At 35.8% G+C, this 18,023-nt stretch overlaps 1 protein-coding gene across 3 annotated transcripts in view; it reads left to right on the top strand.

Annotated features, from left to right (window-relative positions):
- Window positions 1-18,023, top strand: part of HEPACAM2 (HEPACAM family member 2) — a 43,746-nt gene that overhangs the window by 3,900 nt on the left and 21,823 nt on the right. Inside the window, exons 1-3 of one of the 3 annotated variants that reach the window (XR_010158593.1) lie at window positions 1,885-2,051; window positions 8,963-9,313; window positions 12,718-13,002. Coding sequence is in view for 2 of the 3 variants with exons in the window: in XM_519202.8 (XP_519202.5) it covers window positions 1,973-2,051; window positions 8,963-9,313; window positions 12,718-13,002 (715 nt within the window). In the remaining variant the exon portion in view is untranslated. Of the gene's footprint in view, window positions 1-1,884; window positions 2,052-8,962; window positions 9,314-12,717; window positions 13,003-18,023 lie in introns of those variants that run through there. The other 2 variants (XM_519202.8, XM_063814747.1) reach the window with 2 other exon arrangements.

Raw genomic sequence — 18,023 nt, 5'->3', positions numbered from 1 at the left:
TGTCATGATTATCCCAGTAGCCCTTTCCCTAGATGTGCCGTATTATATTTCAATATGTGACATGAAATAAAAAGATTACAAGTAAGATTCATATGGCATTTATTTTTAATGTAGCATCTACTATCACCTTATGTCATGAAACAGGGAATATTTTCAAATACAACAAAGAAAATCTCAGAATAAAAAACTCCTTTATATTGAGTATATTTAACACTAGGGAAAAACACAGTACATTGTCTTTATTTCTCTTTTTGCCAGGGACCCAACAAACTTCATTATAATCCAGCACTAGATTGAAAAACACTGAAAACAGCTAATTTAATAAAGGCAATTGGAGATTAATATCAATCTAAAAGATGTTGGGGGAGCCTATGTGATATCTGTAGAACTTCCATATTACTTTCCAAATTGTATTTTGTGCAATCCAATATTAAAATTTATTTGTATTTCTTACGCATCAACTGAGAATCGTAAGACGGGCCAAGGAGCACTTAGAGTTTTGTTTTCTGGAGAAACAACTTAACAAAAATACTAGTTAAGCATTATGCTACGTGCCCAACATCCATGAATGAATAAGATTATTCTCTGTATTTGAGAGCTCAGAGGGAAAATAAACATCCAATAAAATAAAGATTAAGGAGATAAGTGCTGCAATAGATGTATGTACCAGATTTAGAGACAGTGCAGAGAAAGTTGTGGCATTGTTATTATTTTGCAGGGAGGTGGGGGAAGCATGAGGAGCTCTTGCCATTTTTCGGAAGCATGGAGGGATCTGAAAGTGACTGATCTCTGAAGAGGACTTCGTTTTCCCAATAGTCACTTACTTTCTTTGCTTATAGAAGTCCTTCTAGAAGAGTTCAGAGCCTTAATGCAAAGAGTGTTTCCAAACTTGGATTCCAAAGTTACTATCATTCATTTTTTACTTTAATTATGCTTGAGGTATAGTCTTCCTTCCCCTCTTATCATTGAACTTCTTCAGTGGGCCTTTACTGTTAAAACTGATGCATGCAAGGAATTTTCCTTGATTTGATGATTTGATGCAGATTTGGATATATCCTTAACATTTTATATAACAAGGCTAGAACCAGAGCCTTCTTGCAAATAGGGGTTAACTAATAACTTAGTAAATTAAGCGGACATGCTTAGACTATCTGCTGCCATGACAATGGAGAGACCAGGTTGAAAAACTGTAACCTGGACACTGCAGTAGAGGTAAGATCTTTTCTAGATCATTGGTTCACTTCCTCTATGCATCAGCTGTGAAAATGTGGCCTCAGATACTATCTCTTGGCATGCACTTTTCATTATAATTATGCATGGTCCATGCCTCAGTCCCAGTTGGAAACACACCTGTGATTTGCTTTTAAAAATAAGATGAATTCAAAGATTAAATGAAATCAGTCATTGTAATAGGAAACACTGCATAGAAAAAATACGTTTTAAATATATTCTGGATCTCTCTTTTGATTCATTGGTAGAATTTTTACATGTTAGTGACTTCATGAAGATTTATGACTGTTTAGCAGATACATGAGCTACTTCAATTTTCATATAATTTTTTTTTAATTTTAAAATAATAATGGCATAGTTCTGCATGATAGAAAACCAGCTTTTGTTTTTAAGGAAATCTCACAATATTCTTTCATTATGAAAACATGCCATTTTTCAGTAAAGTCACGCAAAAGGATGTTTTCCTTCATGTGATTTTTTAATAACTAAGTATAATTTATGAAATATATAGACAATTACTGGTAGTTGCTAAGAAACTCTTCTGAAAGCCATAAGCCTGTATTCTTGCTAAGCACATAACAGGTGTTCCCACTCCCTGTGTCCTTTGTATACACATTCATTCTGTATTCAAATCACAGAAGCAAGAGGCAAGATAGGGTCTGTTACCTCACTGCTAATTTCCCTAGCAAATAAACCAGCAGCTGCTGGTCCAAGTTACCACCGAGAACAGGGCACTGCATGCATGGGACAGGATGCTTTCATGGAGCCCTTCGGTGACACACTTGGGGTCTTTCAGTGCAAAATATACCTCCTTCTCTTCGGTAAGGCCCTGTGTGAATTGTGTTTTAGCTGTTTGTTAGTTTTTTTTTTTTTTAATTGTGGACATAAGGTAAATATTTGCTTTAGGCTGTAGATGCATTCAGATAATTGAAAAGCAGGTCAGAACCTTTTAACAATAACACACTGTTACAGCAAAGAAGCAGGAACATTTAAGAGAAATGAGTTTCAATAAATAGATTGTTATTTTCTTGGAACAACAATTATTGTCATAGCACTCATTAAGAGAATTCAGATATTTTTAAAATATAATGAATTTCTTCTTTTAGAGTTTACATATAGGTTCAATAGTCTTTAATGCATTTATTTCAGCAAATATTCTAATAGGCCATGAAATTGTGACCACTTAGAGTGAAACTACAAATAATTTACGAAAATTGTTTTCTTTTTAATTAAAGATATTGTTGCAAACTGTTTACTGCTTTGTTTTAAGTTATCTGTCTCATCTTATGAAATATGGAAGAAAGGTAAGATTCCAAACTAACAAAAAAATTTCCTACACAAAAGGGAGAACGTGTTTGAAAACATTGTTACTCCAAAATGCCTTTAGCTTTTCTCTTTGCCCAATGGCTAGTCCTATTAAAAATTTTTTTCTACCTTAATATTTTCCCTCATTCTCCTCTTTATCTTTCGAGTTTAAAGGAGTCTCTTTCCAGCATTCCAACTGCTGTCTGTCAACATTATTTTCACCAGATGTTCTCATTTCCATTCTTCCTATTTATCAGTTTTAAAAGTCAAATCAATTTCCTGTTTTGTTTATATTCAACAGATAGGAGTTCAAAAAAGGCTACATTTTTTAAAAATTAAGAACAGCTTAGCAAAATAAGCAATTTGACTTTTAGGCTTCTCCAGCTATTTAGAGCTTTACTTTCACTCCTATATTTTGTTAAAGTTTGCATTGTAAATGTTATTATTCAAATTCATACCTACTGTTGTACCTATCTCACACATTTGAAATGTACAGTTTGTAAATTTTTTTAAGTCTTTGAGTTTCCCAGAGTTGTGATTGTTCCAGTTATCACAGTATTTATGTTATCAAATTTAAGCCTATAATAGATTTTTGTTTTCTAAAATTGTTTGAAAAAGTAAATAATTATTATAACTGTCTCTACCTTTGTGCATTTTTCTTCCTTTTGAAAGTATCCTGGGTCTTCGTCCCACTTATTTTTATATTTAAAACAGTAGGACTACTATCATTTTATAAGTGTTGTTTTTGAAACTGGCGTTAAGAAGAACTTAGAGACAATTTAGTTAAGGAATTCAACTAAAATAAAACAAATGTACCTTAGGAAAATAGCATGTTCGTAAATAGCTAAAGCAGTTTTTATACCTTAAGACCTTCTCTCTTCTGCAAATTTGCTTTTCTCCATAGGCAGTGTGTTGTAAAGACCACAGATGATTTGGCAATCTTTGCTTTTAGGAATATTGAAGTTTTGTTTGCTTCTTCTTTTTAAAAAATTTTTAAAAATTTGAAGCCTAAAATGTACAGTTTGTACAGTTTATTCAAAACACATCATAATTTCTATTTTCTCTAAAGATGCAAGATTTTATTTTCAGTCAACAATACTTGTGTTATGCTTGTTAATACCACACACGATAACAGGGAAGTAAATGCCAGCTATTTTGAGCTACAGCAGAGGTCACTTTGTGAAATCTGATGTTTATATTCAATACAATGAAACCGGTCTAGGGAGTCCTTTGTTGCTGGAATATAGATAAATTCTACAGTAGGACTTCAAGTGTACCTTAACACTGGATACTTTTTTATAGTGCTATTGTCATACAATGTAAGAGGGTCTGTAAAGGAGGGATCATTGCTGCAATTTTGTATGTCAGATTATGATTAGTATTATAAATGTTTCTCCAGATTTGTGTAATGCCTTATATGCAAAAAGTCAAGATATTTTTTAACAGAACTATAATTTGTAAGAGTTTTTGTTTGTTATACTCAGAAAGTAATAGTGAATATAATAATAAAATCGAATTTAAATTTCCGTTTAAGTCCAAATATTTGGACTACTAAAAATAAATTTAAATTTCATCCATTTTTATATTATTTATTATTTTTGTTTTTGTATTTTTTCAAATAGAGACAGGGGTCTCGCTGTGTTGCCCAAGCTGGTCTTAAACTCCTGGGCTCAAGCAATCTGCCACCTCAGTCCCCTAAAGTGCCTGGGATTACAGGCATTAGCCACCACAACCAGCCTTTTTATATTATTTATTTTCTTGAAGTTTATCTGTTCATGCAGAGGATGATTTTCTAAAATCAATAGGTTTAGTCCTTTGGGTTTTCTCATACAACTAGAAAACAGCACTTGAAAATTTCTCAAAATGAAGCTAAGTTTTCTCACATTAGTAAACTACTGTGTTTGACAGCATGAATTCATCACATCTGTAGTGGGTGACACATCAATGATAAGAGAGTATGTGTTCCTAGAATGTGGAGGAAGCATTCAATTATCTGTTTATTCCCAAATTTCACTACAAGCAAAGATTGTATCATATTGATAGGTTCATGTCCAATGAAGAGATTTTACGTGGCTGAGATAAGATACTGTATAAAGAAAATTTCATTCCCTGCTGACATTCTTATAACTTGCTACCTATAATTTATCTGATAAAAAATTGTATAGGCAATCTCTAAGCAAACAGTTACTGTAACAGCTGTGCTATTTCTCACTGTCACACATTTGAAAAAGCATACATATTTGAAAAAAACTTTTCATTTAATAAGAAAGCACTGAACCTATTCAGAGATATTGATGGCAATATATTATTTAAGGTATTATTACATGATGCAGTCTAAAATAGACCCCAAAACTAATTTTCCCCTAAATAATGATCACAAACGCTATATTAAATATCTTTTTCTACTAATGTAGTGTTATTTTTTCTCAGAGCTTCAATATTTGTATTGTATTTAATATTTCATTAAATAAAATTTTCCTCCTATAATTTTAGTCATGGACTCTCTAACCAGTCTTTTCATATTTAAGATTCAACATTCTGGGTCAAGATCCAAAAGTCATCAACATTTCTATTCCAGCAATATTGTCACCCCATAGTAATATAGTGCCTCCCAACCATTTCCAGAATATTAAATAAATCTCAATCTTTTCAAATATAACTACAAAGGAAGTCAATTACAAAAAAAGCAGAGAAGGACTTTTGCAATGGCTTTCCCAAATGACAAGCACAAAATGGGTCAGAATCCATTCAGACCTTCTCAGCCTAATGGTGGTTTCTAGGCTGAGTTGTGAAATGTCCTAAGTGAACCAACACATCCATGACAAAACTGCTCCCTATTAGCAGCCATGCAGCTTTTTCCAGTGCATTCCCAAGGCAATTATACAGACTTCCATCATTCTCCTTGATTTCTTTGTAAAAAACACAGAATTGCTGTTTTATTAAAGGATATCCAAGGATTGACAACTTAATAAATGAACCAAAAACTGGGACTCAATTCTTCAAAATTATTTAGGCCCTCTCTCAATTTGGGTCCTCTCAAAACTCTCTGGGCCCTTCACCTTCAAATATAGGTAGCTGCTACCCTTAGAAAAGCACCTCAGGATGTCAATAACATAAAATTAAGAGAGTCGAGAAAGGCCTTACACCTTATCTGATATTACCTCCTATTCACACATGAGAAAACTGAGTCTGAAAATTAAAATGACTCATTTAAGGTCACATAACTGACCAATCACCATTTTACCCCAAGTATGTGTCCTTTACTAGGACTTCATATTTCAGTAGATCTTTAACTTTATTAAAGTAACAAGCACAGTAATCTTCAAGTTAAGAGAATAGGTGCTTGAAAATCATTATTTTAGAGCTATTTGCAAGTGATAAATTTAAGACTCAATGGCGGACATAGAACATGGGAGTCCAAGATCAGGAGTGAGCCATGAAACACTTGTAAATGTTTTCATATTTACACAAGTAAAAAAAAAAGGAGGGAGCAATACACTTAATACAGTGAAAGTTCCAATTTACATGTCTTAAGTTAGTAATAACAGGTACTAAGCCTATTTTTTTTTGTTGTCGCTTACCAGGAACTTGTCAGGAACTGCCTATCTTCAACTTCAATGAAAGACATATAAATGCATTTTGTTTTGTACAGAAAACAGATAGACAAAGAGGAATCTTTTCCTGTGCTGATCTCCCATCCAAAGGCCCAATGTCTTACTAAATCTATGACTTTAAGAGTTTCACCCCGACTGTCAGCCTCTGCTTCACATATCTTAGACATCACTAATTTTGAGACATAGATTTCTCTCTCCCATCTTTCTTTCTCTCTCCTACTATTTCCTTGCGAAAACCACTACTTCTTTTCTGCAATCCACTTTATCTCCTCTTTAGAATTCCCAGCACCCAGTTTTCTCTTTTTCTAATCACTCAAATTAGGAAAAATTCCAGATTTAATAGTCTTATACTTGGCAGAAAAGAATACAGAAGGGAATTCTCATCTTTATAACTGCTTTGTTATGGACCAATCACCAAAGTGTGCAAGTAGGTCCATTATCAGAAGAAAAAAAAAATCTTAGAAGTTAATCACAAAAACACACAGAGGCCAAGGAGACAATAAGACATGTCTTTATGTTTCTTTTACAGTCATCTGCTTTTCAGTCCATATGGTAAGTTTCAGTTGCAAGTCTAGGAGTCTCTTCTCCCTCTAACTAACTATCTTCCTCTTTGGTGTTTTCTCCTCTTGGATTCTTTCCTCTAACTTCTCTGCCAACCCCAGAGTCTCACTCTTTACTAATAGCTAGCCAAAGGCCCAAACTGTGGGAATCTTTGCTTCTACCTCCACTCTGGGAAGGAAGGAGATAAATTTACTGTTGGTAGAACTGGATTCCTCATAGGAACAGGCCTACATCTTTGAGTTTTTCCAAGGAAATAATCACAAAAGGCAAACAGATCTTTCTACCTTTCCCTTTTTAAAATTGATGGCCTTTCATGACATGACTTGGATGAAGCTTGAGGACTCCCTTTCTAGTAGAATGAAATCAAAAAAATGTAGAAAAAAATGAAAAAGTGGAAGCGATCAAAGAGGATGAACATTTTGTATTTGAGAAATTTAAAATTGTAAAATGCTTCTATTTATATCTAATTTCCATCTCTTCTCACCTGCTTAAGGATTTTATTCCACTTTCACCCATCTCTATTCTGCCTCATCAACATTTCCCTTTCCAGTGAAACATTCCCAATAGCAAAAAACTCTCTTTATTTCACATTTTTGATCCTTCTCCAGCTTCTGTCCCATCTCTCTGCTCCTCTTCACAGCAAAACTCCCCAAAAGTGTTGTCTATACTCATTGTCTACAGTTTCTTTTCATTGTCTATTTTTTCTCTCATCATTCAAAATATTCCACATTTAAATTTCTCTCACTCTCTCCTCTACTACGTCAAATGTTCCTATGATGTAGGTATCATATTGCCCCTTTTAATATGAGGATTTTGAAGCAAAGAGCTTCCAGCAACATGGTAACCTGAGCTAAGGAAGACCCTCTTCCCCCTGCAAATACATAGAAATGCTAAATAAAATAAAATAATATATCATGGCTTAAGGTAAGACGGGGAAATCTCCAGTTGCCAGAAACTGGGAAGAAACCTGAAGACACAGCAGTGAATGCATGGGCCCAGAAATCCCCAGCACTGCCCAGGGCTATCCACTGGGCAGAGCTCCATGTCCCAAGGCCCTCTCAGGCCCCTCATTCTCTCTTAAATTCACATTAATCAGGATTTCACAACATTGCCTCTTAGATGTCTAATGGGCATCTTAAAATGAACGCTCCCAAAACTGAATCCTCGTCTTTCCCACAAAAACTATTCTCCCCACAGTCTTCCCCATGATTAATTTATTTACTGCAATTCCTTTCTTCCAGTTGGTCTGAGTCAAGAAGCTTGGCATCCTCTTTGTTTCTGACATCCTCAAAGTGTCAGCAAATCCTTTTGTCACAATCAGACTTTTTCCAAAACGTCTTTTACTAACACCCTAGTTTCCAGCACAGTTGTCTCTAGCCTATTACATTGCAGTCACCTCCTAACTAAGTGTTCTCCCTGTTCCTGCTCTAGCCCTATTCCTGTGTATTCTCACAGCAGCTAGACTAGGTCTAATAAAACATTTAAAAAATAGCCCTTTTCTGTTCATGAAACTCCTATTGCATCCCCATCTTAGAGTAAAATTGCCAGAGTTTTTCCTGTGATCCTAAGGTCCTGCCAGCCTGTCACAGCCACCTCACTGACCTCATATCTTATCATGCTCCTCCTCCTCCACTGTGCTCCATCTGTACCTGCCTCTTGCTGTTTCTCAAATACACCAACCAGATGCCTGTTCTGGGTGGAAATAACTGGTCATGACTGATAATGGTTTAATACCACTCTCCTTGGGATATTTGCATTTGGCAAGAATTTGGCTAAAAGGAAGAACTTCCAATAATGGAATATTCAGTCATTTCAGATGGCTTTAAGGGAAACTGTTAGGAGGAAATAACCTCTAGTATTTCTCAAATCACATAGTTAGATTATGATATGATATGACAGACATTAATATAGTCATAATTCCAAATGTTTTAATGGTTTCATTGGACTTTAGAAGTAGTAAACTTTCTTAGTTCTCCTTTTCCCATTATTCCGTAGCAATCGTAGAAAATAACTTCTGCTTTTCCTTTTTATCTTGTGCAACCAGCACAGTCTTTGGGTGGAGTTTTTTACGTGCAGAAGGTTTCAGGGACAAATATTTACCTCTATATGTAACCAGTACTAGAATAGTCAGTACCTAGAAGCCACTCTTCTTTGAAAAGGATTATCACCTGATCAGGTTCTCTCTGCATTTGCCCCTTTAGATTGTGAAATGTGGCTCAAGGTCTTCACAACTTTCCTTTCCTTTGCAACAGGTGCTTGCTCGGGGCTGAAGGTGACAGTGCCATCACACACTGTCCATGGCGTCAGAGGTCAGGCCCTCTACCTACCCGTCCACTATGGCTTCCACACTCCAGCATCAGACATCCAGATCATATGGCTATTTGAGAGACCCCACACGATGCCCAAATACTTACTGGGCTCTGTGAATAAGTCTGTGGTTCCTGACTTGGAATACCAACACAAGTTCACCATGATGCCACCCAATGCATCTCTGCTTATCAACCCACTGCAGTTCCCTGATGAAGGCAATTACATCGTGAAGGTCAACATTCAGGGAAATGGAACTCTATCTGCCAGTCAGAAGATACAAGTCACGGTTGATGGTGAGTCCCCTGTGAGTGTACGAGGGCAGCAGTCTAGCATGGTAGTTAGCAAAGGCTCAGGAGACTAAACTACTTCGGCTTTAGATCTTGGCTTCACAACTTTGCACAAATCAATTAATCCTCAAAGCCTCAATGTCTCATGGCACTAATGACATTATCTACCTCACAAGGCTTTCTGAAGATTAAATAAGACATGCACATAAGAGATATACCTAGTGCAATAGGTAATCAAGCACTAAGTATAACTTATTGTTTGTTTGCCTGGGAACTATCAAGTATAATGTTGCTAATTTGATGAGATGGAGAAAATCTTATTTTCTCAACAATAGACTGTACCCTGGGAAGAGCCCTATTTTTGTCATGAAGATTTTTGTTTCAGTACACTGTTTGGAAGAGGATGAGACTTGTGCAAGAATGGTACTTAAGGACAATGGACATGCCTGGAAATGTCCTCTGAGGAGGAGTGGGGTCAGCTAACTTTCAGACACTTATTTTCCTTATTGAAATAAGTGACATATGTAAAATATACTATGTCCAAAGCCCAACTTCTGATTTTTGATCTCTACACCTGTTTATTTGACAGTATTCCCCATTTTAATAAATACAAATTCCATTCTATCAATTGCTCTAGCCAAAACCTTGTAGTCACTGTTGACCTCCTCTTTTTCTCACATCCCACATCCAGTCCACGGGAAAGCCTATTGGCTTTACCTTGAAAATATAGACAAAATCCAACCACTTACCACCCCCAGTACTGCCCCACTCAATACCACAATCAGCCGTGGCCTGAACTGTCCTAATAGCTTTGCCACCTACTCTCCCTGCTTCTATTCCTGCCTCCTTCAGCTTAAAATCCTCCCATTGCTTCTATCTCACTCAGAGTAAAAGTCAAAGTATTAACAATCTGCAATGCCCCACATACCCAGCGCCTATCTGACCCCATTTTCCTATCTGCATCCCCCTCACTCACTCGGTTCTGGCCATGCTGGCCTTCATGCTCTTCCTGGAATGGGCCAAAACACACTCCTCCTCAGGGCCTTTGTACTTGCTGTTTGCTCTACCTAGATAGCTTTTCTCCAAGATACTAGCATGCTCCCCTTGTTTCCTTTAGGTCTTGGCTCAAATGTCACTTTATCTGTGAAGCCTTTACTGACCACCCTATATAAAATGTAATCTCACTTCAACACACACACACACACACACACACACACACACACACAGACACACATGCTCAGAGAAAATAAGAGAGAGAGAGAGAGTCACTCTCTATCTCCAATTCTGCTTCTCTCTTTTTCATAGCTTTTATTACTACCTGGGCATATTATAGATTTTTATTTGTTTATTCTTTTTCTTCCCTACCTAGAATATGAGGTCCCTAGGAGCAGGGACTTTGTATTATTTGCTGCTTTGTCCTCAGTGCTTAAAACCTTTGCTGACCACTAGTAGATTCAGCCACTATCTGTGGAATAAATGAGTGGCCACAGAGGAGACTGGGGAGGCTTCAGAGGAGTAAAGATGCAGAAGGTAGAAGCAAATGCCTAGAGAGCAACTGTGGGGAAAAAGAAAAGAGAGATCTAAAGGGAATTTCCATGAAGATTTCCTATATGGTGTCCTGTCTCCCTCCTAATAGAATCCTTTCTTGTGAATCAGTAGTAAAGTTGAATCTGCTTAGGAAAATGCAACCAAAAACTTAGTAAAGCCTGAATAGGGTTTTAGGCCCCGTGCCAAAATTCTTCTCAGAAGAAAAACTTCTTCATCTGAGTTATACTGTTTTAAGCAAATGTATGATCACAATACCAGTGACTATTCTAATGATTGGTTCTTCTCATAAAAAACTGTTGATGTGTTACCTATTTATCTCATACCACTTACAGTTCCACACACAGGTACATTTGAAATATAAGCTTTTTCTGCATATTAAATGTACACAATTTATTTTTCTTTTAAAATCATAATATCATAAACATAAAGCCTTTCCCAATCTTTTGTTCTTGCCAGGGAAGATGAAGGATTAAATTAAATCGATGAGCCAGTTGATTACACCCTTCTTGAAAAGTGCTATAGGCTTCAGAATTACTCGACTCCCCTATAAGTTACCTTTCGACCTCCTTTCTCTTATCTTTCACTTTCTTCTATCTTCTCTGGGATGGAGAATTTGGTCAGTTTGTGCCCTAATGCACATTTTCCAGTGTACAAAAATATGAGCACAAGTCAAAATAAATCTACCTGAGGAAGATGCATCGACCCTAATTAAAAGCTTGAAAGGAAATTGAAGTCTGAACATTGGACACAATCATCTCTCACTTATGTATCATCCTATTCTCTCCGTGTCATGTAGCCATACATAGAAGGAGATTATTAAATACACCTCTCTCCAAAATGCAGAAGAGAAACATTGCCAGATGTGAAGCCCTCTTCATTTTGCCACTGACTGCTGTGTAACTCTGGGCAAGCCACTGTTTTTATCAATTAAGTCAAGAACTTCAATGACTAAAGAAAATTGCCAGAAATGGTTGCGGATTCTTATATAATTCTACCATGCTTATATAATCCATCAACTTTACAGTTAAAATTCAGAGAGAAAATATTTACTCATTTTTGGAAATTTGCTTTGACAAATATTATTAAGAGCCTACTGTGTGGCAGATGATGAAATAAGACTATTTTCCTGAGACTTGACTTTCCAACAGGAATTTCTATTGGATTTGTATTTTTTTCTCTAATTTGATAAAAGCCCAAGAATATATTTTATCCTATTTTCAGACTGAGTCAGTGTTGAAATGTAGGCTTTGGTTTGTTAAAGTGACTAACATAATGTTACAACACAAATGCAAAGCAATTGAAGTTTATAATTGCTTCATGACATACATAGAAAGAATAGTTTTACATATGTGATTCACTAAAATTATCCCTCAGTTTCCCAAAAGTATAGTATATATGTTAGCTGTATATTTTGCAGATGATAGAAATTTGAGTTCACCACATCCATCCCAACCAGCTGCTATTGGGACATTAGGACAAATCAATAGAGAGGAATAACCATATAAATTTTGCCTGTGAAAGTGTACCTTTATGGTGTTGGTGAAAGCACAATGAACAGGAAATAAGGAAGCTGGCATTCTCAGCCACCTATAAAGTAAAGGGCTTCATTAGACCATCCTTGAAAAGTAAGTTCTGGAATTTGATTATCTCTGACTATAAATGATATTCTCATATTTTGTCATTTTGCATTTTCCCTGGCTTTTTATTCTCTTCTCTTCTTTAGTTATTACCTGAGCTGTCTACATTTACAGTGTAAAATGCTGGAATAATTTCTCCAGGAGTTCATATTTGAAAGACCTCATAGGGTTTTATTATATTTCCATGAAAAGAAAAAATCATTCATATCTCTCTTAATATTGCAGATCCTGTCACAAAGCCAGTGGTGCAGATTCATCCTCCCTCTGGGGCTGTGGAGTATGTGGGGAACATGACCCTGACATGCCATGTGGAAGGGGGCACTCGGCTAGCTTACCAATGGCTAAAAAATGGGAGACCTGTCCACACCAGCTCCACCTACTCCTTTTCTCCCCAAAACAATACCCTTCATATTGCTCCAGTAACCAAGGAAGACATTGGGAATTACAGCTGCCTGGTGAGGAACCCTGTCAGTGAAACGGAAAGTGATATCATTATGCCCATCATATATTGTAAGTTTATTTTTTTTTAACTCACGAGTTGTTTTTTGTTGTTTTCTGAGAATATCTCCCAGGATAGTTACAGAGAATATAAGTACCAGATGTCATTTGGCTTTTTACCATTATTGTAGTTCAGTAGTTCTAATCACACCTCCTAGGCACTGTCTTGTATGAAATATGTCTACTAGCACAATCCTATTTCTTAAAGATCAAGTTGAAATACTGGCCAGGGGCCATTCAGGTTGTATTTCATGATTCAGTCTATTGTGCGACCTCATTTCCAGCGGAAAGCAAGATTCTCAATTTCAAGAACCCAGAACAATGCAGAGGCTGCAATGAAAAAACCGAAAGAATATCTTGAGAACTTTTTTCCTCTCCAAATATTACCATTCCTGAATTTAACATACTTTATTTTTCTCTTGTAAAATATTTTCTTTACATCAATTCTTTCTTCTAGCTCTTTATCTGTATGTCTTTCCATCCCTACCTGCCTATCTTTAAACTCTAGCCATAGGTTTAAATGAAAAAGTCCTGGGGAAATTTACTTAAGCAATTATAGGCAAATGCAAATATCATTTTTGAAATATACTTTTGTTTTGCTATACAGTTCATATTAATCTGGCAAAATGAAAATAACATCTTTCTTTCAACATGTGCAAGTCTATGCACCAATCTCATTATTATCACAGAATATGCTGTGATACACAGTGTGGAAAATATAAAAATGGGAGAGAAAACCATAATCAAACCTGCAAATGTTAAATATTATGCTTTAGGCTCCTAAGGCTTCTTTCCTTCACGATGTTATTTGAAAGAATGAGAATACCCCAATTTGAGTAAGTTCACACTTTACAGAATCTATCTTTTGCTGACAGACTGAACTTTCTTCTTTACATTATTTTAAACATTACCTATGAAAATCTTATAGAGAAACACCTATCACATGCAAAGACTAATGACAGATAATAGAAAGAAGAACATTTAGACAATTTACAAATGTGGCTTCCATTTACACATTGTAAAGATGAATTATCTACATGGCTTAAGAAAGATTTTGACTCATTAATTGGTAATTGTGAACATTGCATTACTAATTTTTGTCTTCACTATTTTTACTTTCAAATGCAGAATTCTTCACTTGGTCAACATCTCATCTTATTGATATTCATTCATTCACTTACTTATTCATTTATGCACTCATTCATTTATAATTATTTGATTTAAAAAAATCACACATCAGGGTCTTGTTTGTGCTAAACAATTACTACCTACCATATAACATGTACAAACACAACCCAGACCCATTAATTTAATAATTTTTCTTGCTATCACTATTTTAGCCCTGTTTTTGTTCTGGTTGGTTGGTTTTGTTGCTTTTGAGTAACAAAAATTAAATAAAATATATACTGTAATCTGAAGATTGGTTGTATATGCTATCTGTGGATGTGGCATCCAAATGTTTACAATCTTTATCATTCCCTGCAAGCTGGGAATATGTGCCTTGGTTGGTGTTATTCACACTTCTCTTTCTTCATATGGTTACCTTCTTCTTGCCTCATGACATCATCATCCTTTCCAGAAAGGTTTACCTGCCTCCACTTGTCTCACCTCCTCAGTGTCACTAACAGGTTCATTTTGCTCCTTCAGCATCCTAGGCACTCTCATTCCTGGTCCTCACTGCATTATATTTTCCTTGACTCTTGTGAACACCCCAAACCCAAACCAGAGTTCTGCATTCTTCATCTTTGTATCCATAGGGCAATAGCTGACAGAGATTAAGAAATCAATAAAGTTTCTTGAACTTAACTAAAATGGAACAGATTATCTTTCTTCATATCCCTTTTAGATTCCAGTTTTACTTGACGATGCTGTAAAAAGGCTAAATTCTCATTATAAGGTGACAGCTTCTTCATTATAGTGCTTTGGCACTTTTTTTCCTGACCTTTAGCAAAATCAAGTATTCTGTTTTCTAAAGGCACTGTTTCTGTGAAGGGTTTTTTCATGAAAGTAGGAACTATTTTTTATTTTGGCAGAAAAAGTATAATAAAATCTATTAAGATTGACTACTTATGAGGTTGTGATGTCATAATCTGGTATTGGCCTCGGTGGAATACAATGTCAAGCCAATAACTCAGACAAGTATCTACTTGCAGTTCATGATATGCCTTCAAGCTCCAGTTGTAAATAATAACCCAGTAACCACTGCATTTTGTGTGCAACATATGGCAATGCTGCAGTGGAGAGCTCTAAGTGATAAAAATTAAAGGGGAAAAAAGGTCATTCACGGTAAATACTTACCATCTGCTCCCAAGCAGGGTGGCAAACAGCATCATGATGTAAATTTAGGTACTGTTCCCACACAGCCATAAATTGTTAAAGAGAACAGATGATATGTGATTTTACAAGTCATTTAGTAAACAGCCATCCCCAAGGCAAAGGGTTCATTTCTATTGGGAGCTCTCTGCCAAAGGCAAGAAAGTAAACCATAATCCAAAGTCAAAATGGAATTATCCTTCTGCTTTCATCTTCAGTATCAGAGGTCACTCTAGTTGAATCACTCCAAATATCTCCAATTGGATTGCCCATTCACTTGAATAATGTACTAGGCTGCCCCTCCAAGTAGAGGGATGGTCAGCCTGGAGTTCTAATGATAAAGGAAATAACATCATAGTAGAGTCAGAAGAAAGTATATTGTAAGCAACATGTAGAGTGTGAGATGTAGTTAAATTTGTGTGCATGTGTGATAAAGAGAGAGAGAAAAAGATGCATTAAAGAAAGACTTGAAAATTATCCACTGAAATGTGGATATTCGTTCTCTGAGCAATAAAATTACACATGACTTTCTTTTCATCTTTGTGCTTCTCTGAATTTTAGGATTTTCTGCAAAAAAAACCCGTGCATTTCTTATATAAACAGATAAACTATGTTACTTTTTAAGAAACATATCAGAAGCAAGGAACTGAAATGCTTCAAAGTGTTAGGTTCCAAGAGTCGGAAGAGGTGTTGAGGTGGGGGCAAGGAAGTTTGAGGGATGTGAGGCTGCTTCTGAAGAGCCAGATATAGCATATAAATAAAACAGACAGAAGAGAAAAAATTATGCCAATCATGAAACCCAATAAATGGGGAAGCAACGATATCAAAATACACATGATTAAGGAAGATAAGATAATCAGATTACTTTCTTTAAAGGTATTTTTATTTTAAACCAGAATGAACTTATTAAATTAGGTAATTGACCTTATTTACTAGCCTTGGCTCTAAATGACTATGGGCTTCCTCTACAAATTAAACCTACCCTCTGAAATTGAAATTGAAGAATTACTGCTTGTGAGAATACTCCATTATGCTGCAGGGTCCTAAGGCAACTCCAAATGAGGAGTTCCCCAAAAAGTTTTGAGCAATGTCAGCACGCTTGAAAAGGAGTAACACTCATTTTTATGTGTATTAAATTACTAGACAGTTTGTTTTTATAGCCCCATTCTCTATACCCTGAAAACCAGGGGGAAGACGAAGACCTAAATCGAGTGGCTGTATTTTTGTGACCACATTTTTCTTCTTTATCAAGTCTGTCTTGCTCTACTCTCAGAAAGACCCTCAGACTTCAGTTTTTGTATGTAGACTCAGGTCTCTTGCTCTCCCAAACTACGGTAAATTCCTCCTGCTGGTTTCCTTCGGTGTGAACCATAACTGTGCCCGCTACTTGGTGATCTTTCCTTCCCTAATGTTCTATCAATGCTGACAACATGAAGGGTCCCTTCTGAACCACAGGGCCTGAGATAATAGCCATACATAGTATGTGGTCAACATCTCAGATGTCTTCACTATGCCTAGACTCATACCATGTGCAAAGTAATCTCAATATTGATTTCGGTTGAGTGAGCAAAAACAAATTTTTGTTCCCATTACACTACTTACTGTTTAGTGGAATTCAGAACAAAAGAGTTCCATTTGACAGCACACTGTTCTAAACATTTTATCACAGTGGTTTCACCTGAGACTGTGTCACAGCCTGAAATGAGAGAACAGGCTTCTTATACAGTAACAGGAAAGGGGCAGAAATTTCTCCTTATTTTAATCCTGTACCTTCAGTTCCTGATTACTTTAAATTGAAAGTACTAACTTCTGTTTGCTTTCTGAAAGCAGGCTTATCTCATGCAGGTTTATTAATAAAAACCCATATGGTTCCTTCACATTTCTCCATATGTCTTTTTCTCTAGAAAGAAAACATAGATTAGTCTGTTTTCTAGCTGAAGATAATCTATTGTTTTGTATATTCGTTTTCTGTTATAGCTTAGAAAATTTGTCTCCTCTGTGGCAGATTGGTCAGAAAATGCTGACATGATAGAGAACCACTCTGGGAATTTGCAAACTTGGGATTGGTTTGCCAATATCCAAAATGGTTTTACTAGGTTGGTGCAAAAGTAATCACAGTTTTTGCCATTACTTTTAATGGCATGGCAAGAATCCTGGTGTTTCAAAGGGGTTAGAAAGAATCTTGGCAATCAGTCCTCTAACCTGTCTTTTTATATTAAAAGGTGAGGAAAATGAGACCCAAAAAATTCAAATGACTTCTAAAGAATGCCTAGCTAGTGATTGAAAAAATTAGTTACCCTAATGTTTAGTTACTACATTCTATTTTTCTATATGTTGAGAGATAAATAGCTTATACTTTTAAAAAAATCAGGACCTTTAAGATTAGGCCATTACTGAGCAAACCATCCATACCCATATCCAGTTTGTAAATTCCCTAACAATATGAATGTCTCATACCTCTATCTCCCGTATACTAAATATATTATCTCATACTTAGCATCATCTCTCAAATAAATATTTATTACTTGATTGGATGATTACAGAATTAATATTAATATATAATTAGTAATTGATTGTAGAACTAGTACTACAGTTAGACAACAACAAACTATTATGATATAGGAAGTTATACCACTTATACTTTATTTCTTTTTAGAGAAGTAATATGAATGATTAAGTGCATATATTTTAGAATCCCAGCTCTGCTATTTAATAGCTAT

This window comes from Pan troglodytes, chromosome 6, assembly GCF_028858775.2.
Source record: "Pan troglodytes isolate AG18354 chromosome 6, NHGRI_mPanTro3-v2.0_pri, whole genome shotgun sequence".
NCBI classification, from domain to species: domain Eukaryota; kingdom Metazoa; phylum Chordata; class Mammalia; order Primates; family Hominidae; genus Pan; species Pan troglodytes.
The sequence above is the reverse complement of the archived record's forward strand: the minus strand, read 5'-3'. Positions and strand labels throughout refer to the sequence as shown.